The 15,092-nt window shown below is 42.0% G+C and overlaps 1 protein-coding gene across 1 annotated transcript in view; it reads left to right on the top strand.

The window, feature by feature from the left end:
- Positions 1-2,407: 2,407 nt before the first annotated feature.
- The window catches only part of PCP4 (Purkinje cell protein 4), a 30,921-nt gene continuing 18,236 nt past the window's right edge, over positions 2,408-15,092 (top strand). Inside the window, exons 1-2 of the mRNA XM_058523363.1 lie at positions 2,408-2,476; positions 4,235-4,286. Of these exons, the coding sequence (XP_058379346.1) occupies positions 2,408-2,476; positions 4,235-4,286 (121 nt within the window). The remainder of the gene's footprint in view (positions 2,477-4,234; positions 4,287-15,092) is intronic.

The following is a 15,092-nucleotide window of genomic DNA, read 5'->3' on the forward strand; positions in this document are numbered from 1 at the left end:
ACAGAAAGAGGGAGTTTTGAGGAAAACGTGTCTGTGTTCTAAGGAGCTGAGTAGTTTTCTTATTTGTGATCGTGAAGGTAAATTTAGTGGAATACTCTCCCTCACACAGGACTCTCTATTCCTTAAAGAGGTCCTGGGGATGATGAAAGGGAGGTTGTCTGGATGTGTTTGAAGAGAGAATGCCAGTGTGCCTCAGGAGGATGGAAGCAGAGCTGGCTTTGGCAGTAGACTCTGATTTCAGATGGCCAAAGAAGGAAGGGGCTGTTATTCTTTTAGACACTTAGGAGAACATGGAAGATGGTGCTGTGTCTGTGGCAGACAAGGTGTCTCGGGGAGGGTCCCCAAACAGGAGTGTTTTATGAACATGAAGTCGTTAGGTGGGGTGGGGCTGGAGTTGATCAAGAGAGGACCTGAATGAGAACATTTGTGCCAAGTGCCATGATGACAAGGATCACAGCGAGATTCTCCTGGAGCAGAATTATGAGGAGATCTCCCAGCACTGGTGTTGCTGTTGCTAACATTGATGCTTATTTTTTGCCTCTACTTCCTCCCCCACCAAAGAAAACATAAGCAAAAGGCCAAATATTCAACCACTACTGTTCTTAGTGGCCATGAAAATTGACTCTCTACATGGGTCTGAAAACATTGAAGGAAATTTCTGCTGACAAAAAGCTATTGAACGTGACTAGCAGGAAGCTCTCAATTATATTTGTGCTTGGTTTTCTAGACAATTTCGACAGTATATTCAACACACCTGCATTAACCTGGTAATTGTGGCTGTGCACATTTGGTCAGAGAGAACTTTTCCTGCCTTCTGTGTACCCTAATATATTACGTTGTACTGATATGTAAACTGAATGACGCAGTGGTGGGATTCATGATATCATTGAATCATTTCTGAAATTCCTAGGAAAGAACTTGGAATTCCAGAATCTCACATCAGGGTTTGCTCTAATGACAGTTCATTGGGCCCTTCTCCTTTAACATTTCATCTTATCATTAGTCCAGTTAGAATAGATGATATTCTTGAGGTGTGACTACTTCTGTTCAGCAGGCAACACAGGTTCTCAGGTTGATGAACTCGTGGTTGGGGCTAATGGATGGAGGAGGCTGGGGTCTTTTCTCACGTGGGGAAGAGAGTGGGAGGGGAGAAAAGGCAGCCTCTTCCTTCAGGGCCCTAATTCTATCATCTCATGGAAAAGAAACTTTTCCCTACCAGACTTTTGGAGAATGACATCCACCCATCCATCTATTTTAGCATAGCCTAGCTCTGAATTTTGTGTTATTTAAACTTTATTTAAATAACAGTAATTCTACCATTCTACCATTGAGCAATTCTACCATTGAGCCCTGGACTGTTGGTTTGACTCTGCTTCTTTCTGTAAATCAAGTGTCCTCAAAACTCAGCCTGTGGGTGCTAATGAAGTCACATCGACCTTCACACAGGAATCTCCCTACCTCATTACTCCCCACCTGCTGAGGGAGGCCCGCAGAAGGATTCTGGGAAATGCTCAGGCTCAGAGGTTCCAAGGGAAGACTCCAGAACCAGCATCTCTGGGTTTGAGTTCTGGCTCTGCCACTTCCCGGCTGCATGACCTTGAGCCAGTTCCTCCCTGTGCCTTGGGATACAATCTGGATAGTGAGGCTGATGAGGATAATGATGGTGTCTCCCTCATCAGGGATGTTGTCAGAATCCTTTGAGACGATGATGCCCGGAGCACTTGGAGCATGTCTGGCTTTGGCACGTGTGAGCTATGACCACCCTCAACACCCAGCCTGACTTAGACCCTCTTCGTTTCCCAATTCAGGGAAATTTCACCTGCCTTGCCTAGTGATAAATCAATCAAGTGTGATGACCACCGTACGCCCCAGGAATAGGAAAGCTCTCGGATAATTCCCCCACTGCTGTCAGCTTTGCCTTAAAAATGTCACAAGGTCTCAAAGAATTCTGAAACGAGATGCTTTCAATAACTATTTCTCTTTTGTCAGGATCGTTTTCTGATCCGAGACAGCGTCTCCTTACGACATTCAGCAGCTTCGTTTTGCCCCCATCAAATAAGACCTGACACAAAAACCCCGTCTTAGAAATCCTGAAAAAAGTGACTCCTTTTTCTCCCCTGCGCACATTTCATTTTGGTTTTCCTCGGGTTTCTAAAAAGTGCTTTTTTATGGAACGCAGTATTCATGACATTTGAAAGGTGTCAATGTTCAAGGTATTCAAAGACAGTGAGACTGAGTATACTCCTGTTTTGCACTTGTGTTCCATTTAATTTGACTTTATTCAACTGTAGAACACTGTCCTTTTATTCCGTGGAACTTGCCTTTTTTGTCTGAGCCGTCTATGAATTATGCGGAGGAGGGTTTAAACCCTGGAGCAGTTCAGCCGCCCACAGCCCAGTCCTCCACAATGGCGGTCAGATTTCCATCGAGCGCAGCGAACTTATCAGCTTTGTGTTTGAAAAAGGGAGACATCACAGTAAGCACAGGCAGGAAAAAGGGGCATTTTCACTTGCAAATCTACTATATTTAAGAGACGTGCAACTTGGTTTAAATCAGGATGGTGTATATTACAGGTTGAGTGCTTTAGATAATGATGCCATGACGTGGGGACCTAAATGGAGTTTGTTGAAGAACAGTTGATGTTTGGCTAAGGGCTGGAACCTTCTCCCTCGATGAGAACACATGGGCAAGTCTGGCATTCTGAAAATTCAAGATGTCCCAAATTAAATATGAGGAAGGAACCCGCATTTATCTAACCTTTACAACTTGTTGCCTTTCCTTCCATTTCCTGGCAGAGAAGGGTGGTTTTTCCTCTGAGGATGGGGCAGAGCACCCCCTTGACCTGGGGGGAACATTTGCACTTCACATTGACGGGGATGGGTGTGTGTGTGTGTGTGTGTGTGTGGTGGGGTTGGTAATAAATAGGAGACTTGACTTTGCCTCTCTCTCGGGTATCACCTGCACAAGGCAATAAGCATACACGGGGAGGGTTAACTTTGTTGACAGAAGTCTGTATCATTCATCCTATTTATTAACACTAAGCAGAACCTGAAAGCAAGATTTTCCCAGATGATCCATCTACCATTAATTAAGTGTTGACTAAGGACCTGGGAATTTCTCATGACAACATTGAACGCTAATGGGAACTGATTATTATTTTTTTGATGTTATTTTTAGGCTGAAGTCCTGGATCCAAACATAAATTTTGAGGACATCCTTATTCCTTAGTGCGAGTCACCTTTAGTGGTTTTCTTCTTGTTCAGTGCTCTGCCTCTTTCCAAGATCCTGTTCAGATAGTTATGTAACAATCTCAATTCCTGCAAGACACCAACCTCTGGGCAAAAAAGTCCAGTGTCCAGTGTTGACAGTGCCACCAATTAGCCAAATGACCTCGGACAATCAGGCTCCTTGCCTGACCTCGTTTTCTTCACCTGAGAGTTAGAGACTTTACAATCTTTTCAGTTTTTTCAACCTGAAGCATATTTTCTGAAAATGACCAGAAAATTGGATTGACAAAATACTTCCCTCTCAATGGACTAGAGCAATTCTGAACATCATGTTATTTAAAGACAGTAGCTGGATAAACTTTGAGGAAACATGCTTAGATGTTTACATGTGTAATGCATTTCACACAGCTCCCCAGACCTCACATCCAGAGAATCTTGCCCAAAGGTTCAAGTCTAACCATGAAATATTCATACTTCTGGTCGACCCAGTAAAATGAAAAGGCACAGGATAGGCATAAACAGTGACAGAAAAATAACTCAACAATAGCAGAAACTCTATCAGTACAAATTTTTTTTAGTTGATTAAAATTTATTTAAAAATAAGACATTGGACATAGTGATTGGAATAAGAATAAAGCAGGACAATGACCATCATTGACAATGGTGGCAGTTCTGATCTTCTCGTAATTGGTACAAACCCTTGGCTGTTTCCTTCATATTAGATGAGGTTATGCTCCATCAACACTAGTCTCCCATCTAGTTTCCCTTGTGACTGGTGAACTGCATTCATAGAGCAGTGGATATGGATGAGTCTGTGCAATTTCAGTAGGTCCATCCTTAGTTTGATCCTATCCTGGTCTCATGAGCACCATGCTTTAACCACCTGAGCTAAAGTAACATAGAACTTAATATAATGAAGAGATATTGTAAATAATAAAAGAGACAAAAATAACCCTGAATATATTTGATAACAATTTCTTTTTTTTTCTTTTTTTTTGTGCCTTTAGCGACAAGGTGCTGGGGCAACCAATGGAAAAGACAAGACATCTGGCGAAAATGGTAAGATGACACAAGTAATCCAAGCACTTACCTTTCTCCCATCTGCAGACTTGGGCATGTGGCAGGTGTGGATCACACCTTCCACCCAAACCAGCTTACTGTATATGTCTGTGATTCAGTTTGAAGTGGATTTTAGTAATTCACAGTGAGCACCACAGTCTGGTTTTACAAAGAAAACCGAGCTAGCTAAATACAGTGGCAAGAACAGTTTTCCTCCCAAAGGAGGACTCCCATTTTGGGCAACGTGATAATTGCAATGTAAATATAGTTCTCTGTTTTCTTCATTAGGGTTGGTGAGAATCATCTGGGTTGTTGTGAGGATAAAATGAGATCAAATGAGATAAGTGCGTTGAAAACTGTGAAGTGTTCAACTCCTAAAAGGAGGTTTTAAAACGTGCATCACCCTCCCTTGTACACAGAGCACAGAGCCCTAGGGGAGGTGCTGGATCGTTGAGTGTTGCAGCTGTGATTCACCAGCAAATAAAAGCATGTAGTCGAGACCGGAGCATTTGCATCCTGTCCCTCTAGTCTCCACCGAATGATCATCCTATTTCATGGATGGGGAAACTGAGGCTTGAGTGGGGGAGCTGGGATATGACCAGGAATGGGAAGAGCATGGGTCTTGCAGGAGACAGAGGTGGGTGTAAGCCCAGCTCCCCAACTTTAGCGGTTGTGATGGAGGATGACTCATAATAATGGAAAATCTCCAGTAAGCACTGAGGGCTACAGTTATGGTTCTGGTGAGGTGAGAATCTGGGTCCTCTCACTTTTTGTTAATTACAAAATGAACTCACCTTTTGTGAAAGACTACTCCTGCTTCCAACTGGATGGAATTTATGCTGGTGCCTACTCATCCAATTGTGGATAATGCCAATCTTTCAAATCAGCTGTAAAAATTGCTTAGGGGCCTGAAAACCACTTTGGATCCTCCATTGTGAGTCTGAGCTGGGGCCTAAGCAAGACTCAAGTACTAGAATGTTCCTCTCTGCTGCACTCATCTCCGGTCTGCTAACTCACCCACTCGTTTCGGGCCATCCTATTGGGCAGCGTCAGTGTGGTGACTTCTGGGGTGAAAGGTCATCATATCAATAAATAGAGGGGTTGGTACCCAAGAATGTCCTGATCAGAGCTGGTGGTGGGGAGCATGGAAGGATCTTGGAAAGAGGCAGAGCACTGAACAAGGAGAAAACCACTGTAGGTAACTCCCACTAAGGAATAAGGATGCCCTCAAAATTTAGGCCTTTCACAATGCTCAGGGCTCTTCCTGTCTTCTCTGTGTGATCTGGGGTTGGTGTGGACCGTTGGCAAGGAGGTCAGAAGCAGAGGAGGAGCAAAATTAGAGATGCTCTAATAGAGCAGGATGGACTGCCAACAGGAGCTTCCCGATTTTCCTGGCTCATAGATTCATACCCATCTCTTTGTTGGAGTTCATTTCCATTGAACCTCCCACCCTTACACTCGTGGAGTTTTATGGTCAAAGATCTTTTCCTGCAGTGGTTCTTACACTTTTTGCTCTCACAACTTCTTTCCATTCTTAAAAATTCTCCAAGACCTCCAAAGAACTTTTGTTTGTGTTGGTTATATCTACTGATGCTTCCCATATTAGAAATTAAAATGGAGAAATTTTTAAAGAGTTTACTTATTAATTCATTAAAAATAAAGTGATGAACTTGTGATATGTTAACATAAGTAACATTTTTAAAAGTAATTATATTTTCCAAAACAGAAAAAAATATTTAGTGAAAAGAGTGGCAATGTTTTACGTTTTTGCAAATCTCTTCAATGTCTGGCTTAGTAGAAGACAGCTGCTCTGCATTCAATCTGTTGCAATATCATATGGTGTGTAGCCTCTGGAAAATTCCACCGTGTACTTGAGAGAATGGGATTTAAAAAAGCAAATGATACATTAGTACTATAAGAAATAATTTTGATCTTGCAGGCTCCCTCAAAGGAGGGAGTTACCTCCAGGGTACCCGGTCCATACTTTGAGAACTGTTGCTCCAATGTAACTCCCGTGTCATGCCTGAGGAGCCTGGAGTCTGACGATCAGGCAGGGTGGCGGCCACGACAGGACTAGATCCCTTGTGCTCAATGCCTCTGCAACCCAGCTTTACCCTGGCATCTCAGAGGTCTTTTGAATCATGTCTACATGCTCAGTGCTTTGCACCAAAGGGATTGTCAGCTGTTACAGAAGACACTACTTCCTGCCATTCCAAGGCAGGGAATTTCTTTCAGCTGAAAATCGGTCCAGTCTAGTGAAAACTGAATGTGTCTTTTCTGGAGGTATAAAAATTGAGGGCTAGCCCCAGTGGCCTAGTGGTTAAGTTCGGTGCTTTCTACAACACTTGTTGGTGGCCGTGCTGTGGTGGTGGCTCACATACAAAATAGAGGAAGATTGGAAACAGATGTTAGCTCAGAGCGAATCTTCCTCAGCAAAAAAAAAAAACGTAAAAAAATAAAAAAATTAATTGAAAGGAAAAATTTGAGATACTGTGGATAAAACTTTTCTTTATATAATTCTAGATATTAGAGGATATTCTCTTTTGAGTAGAAAAAGGGATATTTAAAATTAGAGATTATTTGATAGTTATAGAATAATGGGGCTGTAAAAATTCTCTCTCTTTTTTTTTTGCTCAGGAAGATTAGCCCTGAGCTAGCATCTGTTGTCAATCTTCCTCTTTTTTTTTGCTTGAGGAAGATTAGCCCTGAGCTAACATCCATGCCCATCTTCCTCTACTTATATGTGAGACGCCGCCACACCATGGCTGACAAGTGGCATAGGTCCACACCGGGATCTGAACCTGTGAACCTGGGCCACTGAAGCAGAGCGCGCCAAACTTAACCACTGCACCACAGGGACAGCCCCAATGGTGCTGTATAATTTCAAATTATTATTAACATGTTGTACCTTAATTTCGGATAAAACTCCTCATATATGATATATGTACATGATATTTTATTATAATATTAAATTTGTGCTTTTGCCTCCAAAACTGAACATGGACAAAAGTCAGTAACAACCCAACAAAGGTTGGGGTAAAGATTTCTGGAAGTGGTCTAAAAGATGTTTTCATAAAAATCTGAGTTGCTTAGTTCCTTATCCTTAAATTCGTAAAATGAGAAGATCATCTTGGAATTTCTGTTTTAACCTAATATTACATTCCATTGAAATTCAAATTATTTTACTCTGTCATCACAGGTATCTAGAGAGATCTTTTATCTTAATGTATATTTCTTATTAATACAAATGAAGCTGCCTACATGTGTTGAAGGAACAGGGACCCATGAGAATAGAAATATGAAGCACAGAACATCAAAATGCTATGAGATTTGGATAGTAGTCAATTAATCATAAAATGAACATCCCCAAATTTCGTTAGTTGTCTACAAATCTAAGTGTTCTTATTTTAGATATTATAAATTTAGTTGAGGTCTCCATTTAACACTTAAAGCAATGAAGACAATGGGAGTGAGTTATGGGTGCCTTGAAATTCTAATTCAGATCACAGAAGACACAAGTCAGATACATTAAAACTCCAGAGGGATCTAAGTTCTTGGGCTCTGCTGGAATTTTATTAGATTAAACGTTATCTCAAGAGGGCCATTGGCTGGGAATCTGGGCTTTTGTGATTTCAAGATTTATTTTTGTTGTTGTTGCCAGGGCATTTATTGATGTGAAATATGACATTTACCCACTCTGTATCCAGAACATCCCTGAAATCCTCCTCCCTCTCCAGGACACCAATCTCTGGATGCACAACACGAAAATCCAGATGTTCCTCATCTTATCTGCAGTATGGAGATAAGTTTTTTCAGAAATATTAGGGTTATTATTATTCTTTTAGTTAAAAATGAATTCATTAGGATCTTGGTGGTTCATAGATTTTCATTCCTCTATGAACAAAGTACCTTCATTATTTGATTAGTTTCGGCCAAGAACTTCATTTGTTTCTTGATATAACGCCCTATTTGAGTGAAATAGTAGCTCATGGCTCCAGTTACAAATCATCTGTACATTAAATTCAAATATGTTTATAAGTACAGCCACCGCCATCTGAATCTAGATTATTCACCAACAATTACCAGTTTGGGCACAACTAAAGGATTTTTTTGTAAGACAATAATTTTGCTGGATATCTTGATCCATGTCTTGATACTCACCCAGAGAGACTCCAAGAGTTAAATTTCTTTAATGACATACAAAAATAGGAAAATATTAGAAGGAGAGTGGCTTCTGGGACACTTCCAATCCGAAGGAAAGATTTATGAGTAATAAACCCCTGACAGAGCTTTTTTTCAGAGCTTGGAGGCTTACCCAAGCTAAATTGAATTTCTAAAACTGGAACGGATTTCTCTCGACTGAGTGAGCTGTGATACATTTGTTTCCAAAAAATCTGACTTTGGAGGTGAAAGGCGTATGGACATAGCTGATTTTGATAAAAGAATCCTCTCCAATCCAGGCTATAGGTAAAGACACAGAAGGAAGGTATTGTTCTGAACTACCTGTGGGGCTCACTGCAGTTGTAGTTTGAGATGTGAGTAGCCGAGCAAAAACTCGGGTACCATATTTGAATGCAGAAGCATGCCCCTTCTTGGGGAAAGAGGCTGTGGCTTGAGAAATTCTAGTAGTTGTGGGTTTATGCTAGGAGCAGTTAAGATTTAGTTTGCTTTGATAAGATTATATGATTGCTAACAATGAATAAGATAAATGTTGTTGAACTGGGTACTCTCCTCTCCTTGTTTTGAATAAAACCAAAATCATAGATATTTAAGTGTATCTCACCTTAGCATTTTGCAGGAACACACACACACATATGCACACTGTAATTTTATTTTTCTGCTATCGAGTAGGTGGAGAGAGAGATTGACTGAGAAGAACCTGCATTCACAGACAGATATATACACTACCATTAATCTGAGCGTGATTTTTCAAATAAGAAATAAAATTCAAATATTTATTCCCAAAGCACTTTACACGCCCCCCGCCTTGGCTCCAGATCACTCAGTAGACACCAAATTTTTTTTCTTTTGGCATTCTTGGTGCGTGATGATCTTTCAATACCTACAAATGACTTGGGCAGATTTTGCCCAGGACGCTTTTAAGCTATCACCTCTCCTTGGTTTGCAGAAGTGTGTGGAGTGAGGTCTTGTGTGCAAGGGTGGAAATCATCTTAGAGTAAGAAGGAACCGATGGTGGGGCCAGGAACGAAAGGTGATTGTGCGCTCACTGTGGCACCCAAGAGAGAAGGTCAGTTCTGGCAGAAGGTGCTTCCTGGCTGCTCCTGTTCCTGGTGCACAGGAAGGTTTGGATGGAAGGCAAGAGGGAGAAATGCAATTTCTAGAAAGGCTACAGAGGCATCATGCCCTACAACTGCCTAAAGCAGTGATGTGATTCGGTTCTGCTTCAAATACCGGATGTGATAGATCAGAGTTTGAGGATGGATAGACAGAAGCCCATAGCCTGCTATTTAGACTTGTGGTGTTCCCATAGGCTGGTGTGTGCAGGGGTCTGGAAGCCAAAGGATGTAAAGCTCTACTCACACTGAAGATCTAACATGCCAATTCTGCATAGTTCTCAATAGGAGTTTAGGTGGAAATTTACTGGGCTAAGCTAAGCCTCTTGGAAAATGTAAGGTGATAAATTAGAATGTTGAGATGCAACACGTATCAGAAACGTGTTGTTTAAAGCTTTCTACACCTTGCTGTGGGAAAAGAACCTTCCTAAAGTCATCAGTCTCTCAGGTGTGCAACAATTCCAGGCCAGAAAACTCTAAATCGGTTTCCTGCTGGAGCAATAAAACCGTGAGCTGCACAGAGCCCAGATTACCCCAAACTGAAAGATCGTGAGTGCTGCCATGAATGACACAGATACAGGAAGGTTTCAAGGTGAAAAATCAAACAACTCAGGTCTGCATCTGGGGTCTCTCGGCTATTCCTCTCCTTCTTTTTCTGTATTTGAAGCAACCAGAAAAAAAATTTCAAAACGGGAATGGATGAAATGCTAACACGGCTTTCAAATACTACTAGTGGGATATGCCCTTTGTGCTGCTGGCTTTGAACACCCTAAAGAATCTGTATTCCAGAAGGAAGACAAGGATACATGAGGTTGCTTCTGATATTGATCCCGGTGGGGAAGGAATGAAATTGGAATTGCTTATTAAGCCAGGCCTTTAAACCATTAGAGTCTCCACACAAAGCTGGTCAATGGGTAATATTGTTCAACAAGTGAATCGATTCTTTGTGAAGGTTATTTGAGGGATTAGTGCTGACAGGGAATTTATTACTGTCCATCTCAGTTTTAAGAGTGATTTTTTTTTTTTTTTTTTTGCCCTTCAGGTTGAGCACTAGAATAACTTCAATGTGCAAGTAACACCTTGAATAAATACAGTGTCTCTAATCCACTGTCTTTGGAGTAAACATGCTAGAGGCATTGTCAATAGAAGTAGAGAGTTATACCTGCTCCCAATTATAATTCTCTACATTTAGATATATTTGCAGAGTTTAAAAGGCTTTCAGGCACAATCTTCTGTTCAATTCTATGGCAGACTTGGGAGGTGGGTAGGGAGGCCATGCCAGGCAAAATTCCTTGGGAAGTCAGGTGATTTGTCCAAGGTCACATAAATAAGAGGAGGAAAGTTTTGGTCATCTGGCCTGCAGTTCAAATGCACCAGGTTGTCTCCATTTACATTCTCTCCTGAGTTATCTCTTGACTGGAAGTCTTGTTTGGAAACTGGCCCCTTGGGTGGGCTGTGGTCTGAGCCCATGGAACAGAATGGGGTTAACAGGCCCACATCTAGGCCAAGCTGAAACCGTAGTCTCAACAGCACCATTATCTCATCAATTTAGTTAACTAGCCTCTGCTAAATCCGGGTGATCTCAAACTAATTACAGGGCTAGCCACATTAACTTTCAAAATTAAAACATTGAAGCATATACTAATTTATGAACTTATCCATATTTTCCCTTTTCTTTCTTCCTTCCTTTCTTTACCCTCCATCCCTCCGTTCTTTCCATCTTTCCTTCTTGCTTCTTGAGATTGAACACTGGATAACCTTAGACCAGCTGAAGACAGAATTTTGTTGCATACGCCTTAGTGAAAAACTGAAGTTATAATTTATGCTAAAAGAATTGCCGTTGAAGATCTTTTTAAGCCTATGAAGCAGTTGGCACCAGGAGAATTGCCATCTTTCTATCCTTTTGGGATCCTGCCCCATTCAAGAGATAGGAATGTTCATATTTTGCTTATCAATTATTTGTATGGAGATAATATTTCTCAAGTGCTTGAAAACATTTTGCTCTTTTAAGTAAGTGAAACACTCATAATTTTATTTATAGAATTAATTTGCACAGCAAGCAGCTTTTCAGAAGAGAGAAACGACTTGAACTTCAGCCTGGGCTACGTGATAACGTGGTTTAAATTTGTAGGTTTCATATTAGTGGGGTCCATCTGTGATGACAAAGGCACGTAGAAATGCTAATGCTCCCTCTTGGAAAAGGATGTTCTTGGGAGATAGAGTGGGCTGAGTCGTCTTCAGAGACTGGCTCTTCCTCCTAGGCTAGATCTGCTCTGTCAACGGCGTTGTGCAAGGAAAAGGAAGCCTTGATGTCCCTGTAAACGTCTCCCAGGGTATCCTCAGAGCAACCACAGAACTTACTTCAGCCCTGAAGGCAGACATCTCCCTGGGTCTCACAAGGAAGCGCTCTGCGTGCCATTCTAGAACACGGCTTTGGCGAGAGCACTTAGGGACAGTTGTGAGCTTATGTAAATTCCATTCAACACTATTGATTGTCTTCTTCGAGCATTCCTAATCAGTAATGTCAGAGTTTCCGATCAATGTCAATTGTGAAGATTTGGCTCAGTTTGGACTATTCAATCAAGAAATGGCACAATTTTGCTCCAAGTACAATTTTTTGTTTTCTCCTAAGTGGGCTTCTCTGTGTTTTTAGGAAGTAGCCAATTTTCATTAACTTAATCCAGCTGAGAACAGATTGGCTCTGAATGCACTTTTTAAGAGTTATTTCAAAATGTGATCGTAGATTTTGTTGGCTCTGCGATAAAAAACCTAGTCTAGCTGACTGGCCACGTTCTTTACGAAGGACAGGGGCCGGCAATATCAGTTGTGGGGGCCCAGGAAAAATGAAACACAGGCCCTTGTTAAAAAATTATTAAGCAGAGGGTTAAGCCCAGGCCCTTCTGAGTGTGGGGTCTGTACGTGTTACCTGCCGTGAAGCCAGCCTGTGAAGAGGGCCACATACAAACTTCTTTTTCTAAAACAATTAAATATGTATCATTTATTTCATAATACATTTTTTCCCCAGCACTTTCTAAACTGCTATCCTGGTTTAAGCACAGCACATAGATAATTGGAAACTTTTTTGTGTGAAAAATTAATTTGAATCCAATTAATTTTCCAAACAAGGGACATGAAACTTCTCTGTTCTTTATATTTTTTCTTACTTTTTTTTTGAGGAAGATTGGCCCTTAGCTAACATCTGTTGCTGATCCTTCTCCTTTTTTCCTTTTTTCTCCCCAAATCCCAGTATATAGTTTTATGTCATAGTTGTACATCCTTCTAGTTGCTCTACATGGGACACCACCTCAGCATGGCTTGATGAGCCATGTGTAGGTCCTCACCCAGGATCTGAACCGGCGAACTCCGGGCCACTGAAGTGGAGGGCATGAATTTAACCACTACCTCACTGGGATGGCCCCTTTCTTACTTTTTACTGGAGTTGGCGATTATTCCTGGATCACTTTGAATATTAGTAGTAATGTTGTATGATTTCTGGTTTGAGATCATACTTTGTAGAGGATTAAAGTCTTTGGCCCATGGAGAGGGAGTTCTAAGTCACCTCCTCTTGCATCGGGGCAGGCTATCTTAGACCAACAGATGCATGCGAGTTTCTAGGCTGAACCTTAAGACACTGGCAGCTTCCACTTTTCTCTCTGGGAATGCTTGCTGTGGGAGAAGCCAGTTGCCACGTACGAAGTCCAACTACTTTGAAACTATCATGCTGTGTGGATGCCTGAGCCAGCCACGTGGAGCGGCCACTTGGAGATGTGCCCAACCAGCCAGTGATGTGCCAGCTCTCTCAGCCAGGCTGGCAGACATGTGGGTCAAGATCCTCCAGGTGGCTCCAGCCCCTGGGCCATCTGGATGCAACCACATGGGAGACTCCATGCCAGAAGCACCCAGCTGAGCCCGCCAACCTACAGACTTGGAGGAGAGAATACTCAGTTCTTATGTTTAAGCAGCTAAATTTGGGAGTAATTAGTTTTACAGCAGTGGTTAACTGGAATATACCTAAACCTCTTGTTTTGGCTAACCCGTCAGTTAGTTCTCCTCTCATTCCATCCCTCCTTCAGGTACATGCCAGATTGGTTCCTATTCTTTGCTGGTTAGAATGTCGTCCTGCAGGATGCAGACCTGTAGGTCCTTAATCATCAGAAAAACGATGTTACAAAACAGTATGGACTCTGGCTTTTTTTTTTTTTTTTGTGAGGAAGATCGGCCCTGAGCTAACATCTGCCAATCCTCCTCTTTTTGTTTGCTGAGGAAGACTGGCCCTGGGCTAACATCCGTGCCCATATTCCTCTACTTTATATGGGATGCTGCCACAGCATGGCTTGATAAGCGGTGTGTCGGTGCACGGCCAGGATCCAAACCGGTGAACCCCGGGCCTCCGCAGCGCAGATCGTGCACTTAACCGCTTGCGCCACCGGGCTGGCCCCCGACTCTGGCTTTGTTTTGCTCGTTCATTCATTCAAGAAATATTTGCTTAGCCCCTAACATGTGCTAGAGATTATAATCAGAGCTGTGATGGAATATTTTAATAGAGCAATGCTGTGTGCGTGGAGTGGGAAGTCCTTAGGGACGAATGTATCAGTCACGGCCCAGGGAGGAAATAGGGGGCACACTCCATCTGGGTAATTTGCAGAGAGTTAACTACAAAGGGACCATTTGCAAAGGGTGTGCAGGGTTTAGGGACACACACAAAGACTAGTGTAGTATCTCAGGCCAGCAATGGCAGGGCCTGAAGGGAGACCGCAGGATCCAGAGAGGTGCCGCTTGGAGGGGCAGCCTGACAGGGACTGCACTCTGCTGTCGCGGGACATACCTGAGCTTTGGGCAATTTTGCAGACTTTTAGGGTTGCCAGCTTTAGCAAATAAGAATACAGGATGTCCAGTTAAATTTCAATGTCAGATAAGCAAAAAAACATTGTGTTTTAGTATAAGTGTGTCCCATGGAGTATTTGGGACATATTTACAGTAAACATTTTTTCATTGTTTATCTGAAATTTGAATTTAACAGAACATTCTGTATTTTATCTGGCAACCCTAGTAGAGAAGGAGAGAAGGGACAAAATCTCCCTCTTTCTGTCTTCTGATTGCCTCCAGTACCACCTATTGGATGAACCCAAGCAAAGTCACAACCCAACCATTAAGAAGAGTGGGGAAAGGATGGGGAGTGAGTCGGAGGAGCAGAGCTGAACAATTGTGTTGTATCTTGACCGTGCAATTCTCTCACTGGGCCTTTGGGCCAGGTCACCCTGGGTCCCTCTCAGTCCCCCTAATTGGAAAATGTAGCCCATTATACTCTAAGTGATTGCAGCCTGACAGAGACAAAGCAAGAATGACTTTTGTGTGATAATTCTGGATTGGTTTCAGAAAAAAAAAAAAAAAAAGAAAAGAAGGAAAAGCAGTCCATCCATATCATCCTTTTATTTAACTGTGTAGTGTTATTGATTGGCTTAATATTTTTAAAGAAGGAAAACTGTCAAGTCTATTTTTGAAAGATGATCTA

The sequence above is a fragment of the Diceros bicornis genome, chromosome 27 (assembly GCF_020826845.1).
Source record: "Diceros bicornis minor isolate mBicDic1 chromosome 27, mDicBic1.mat.cur, whole genome shotgun sequence".
Lineage (NCBI taxonomy): Eukaryota > Metazoa > Chordata > Mammalia > Perissodactyla > Rhinocerotidae > Diceros > Diceros bicornis.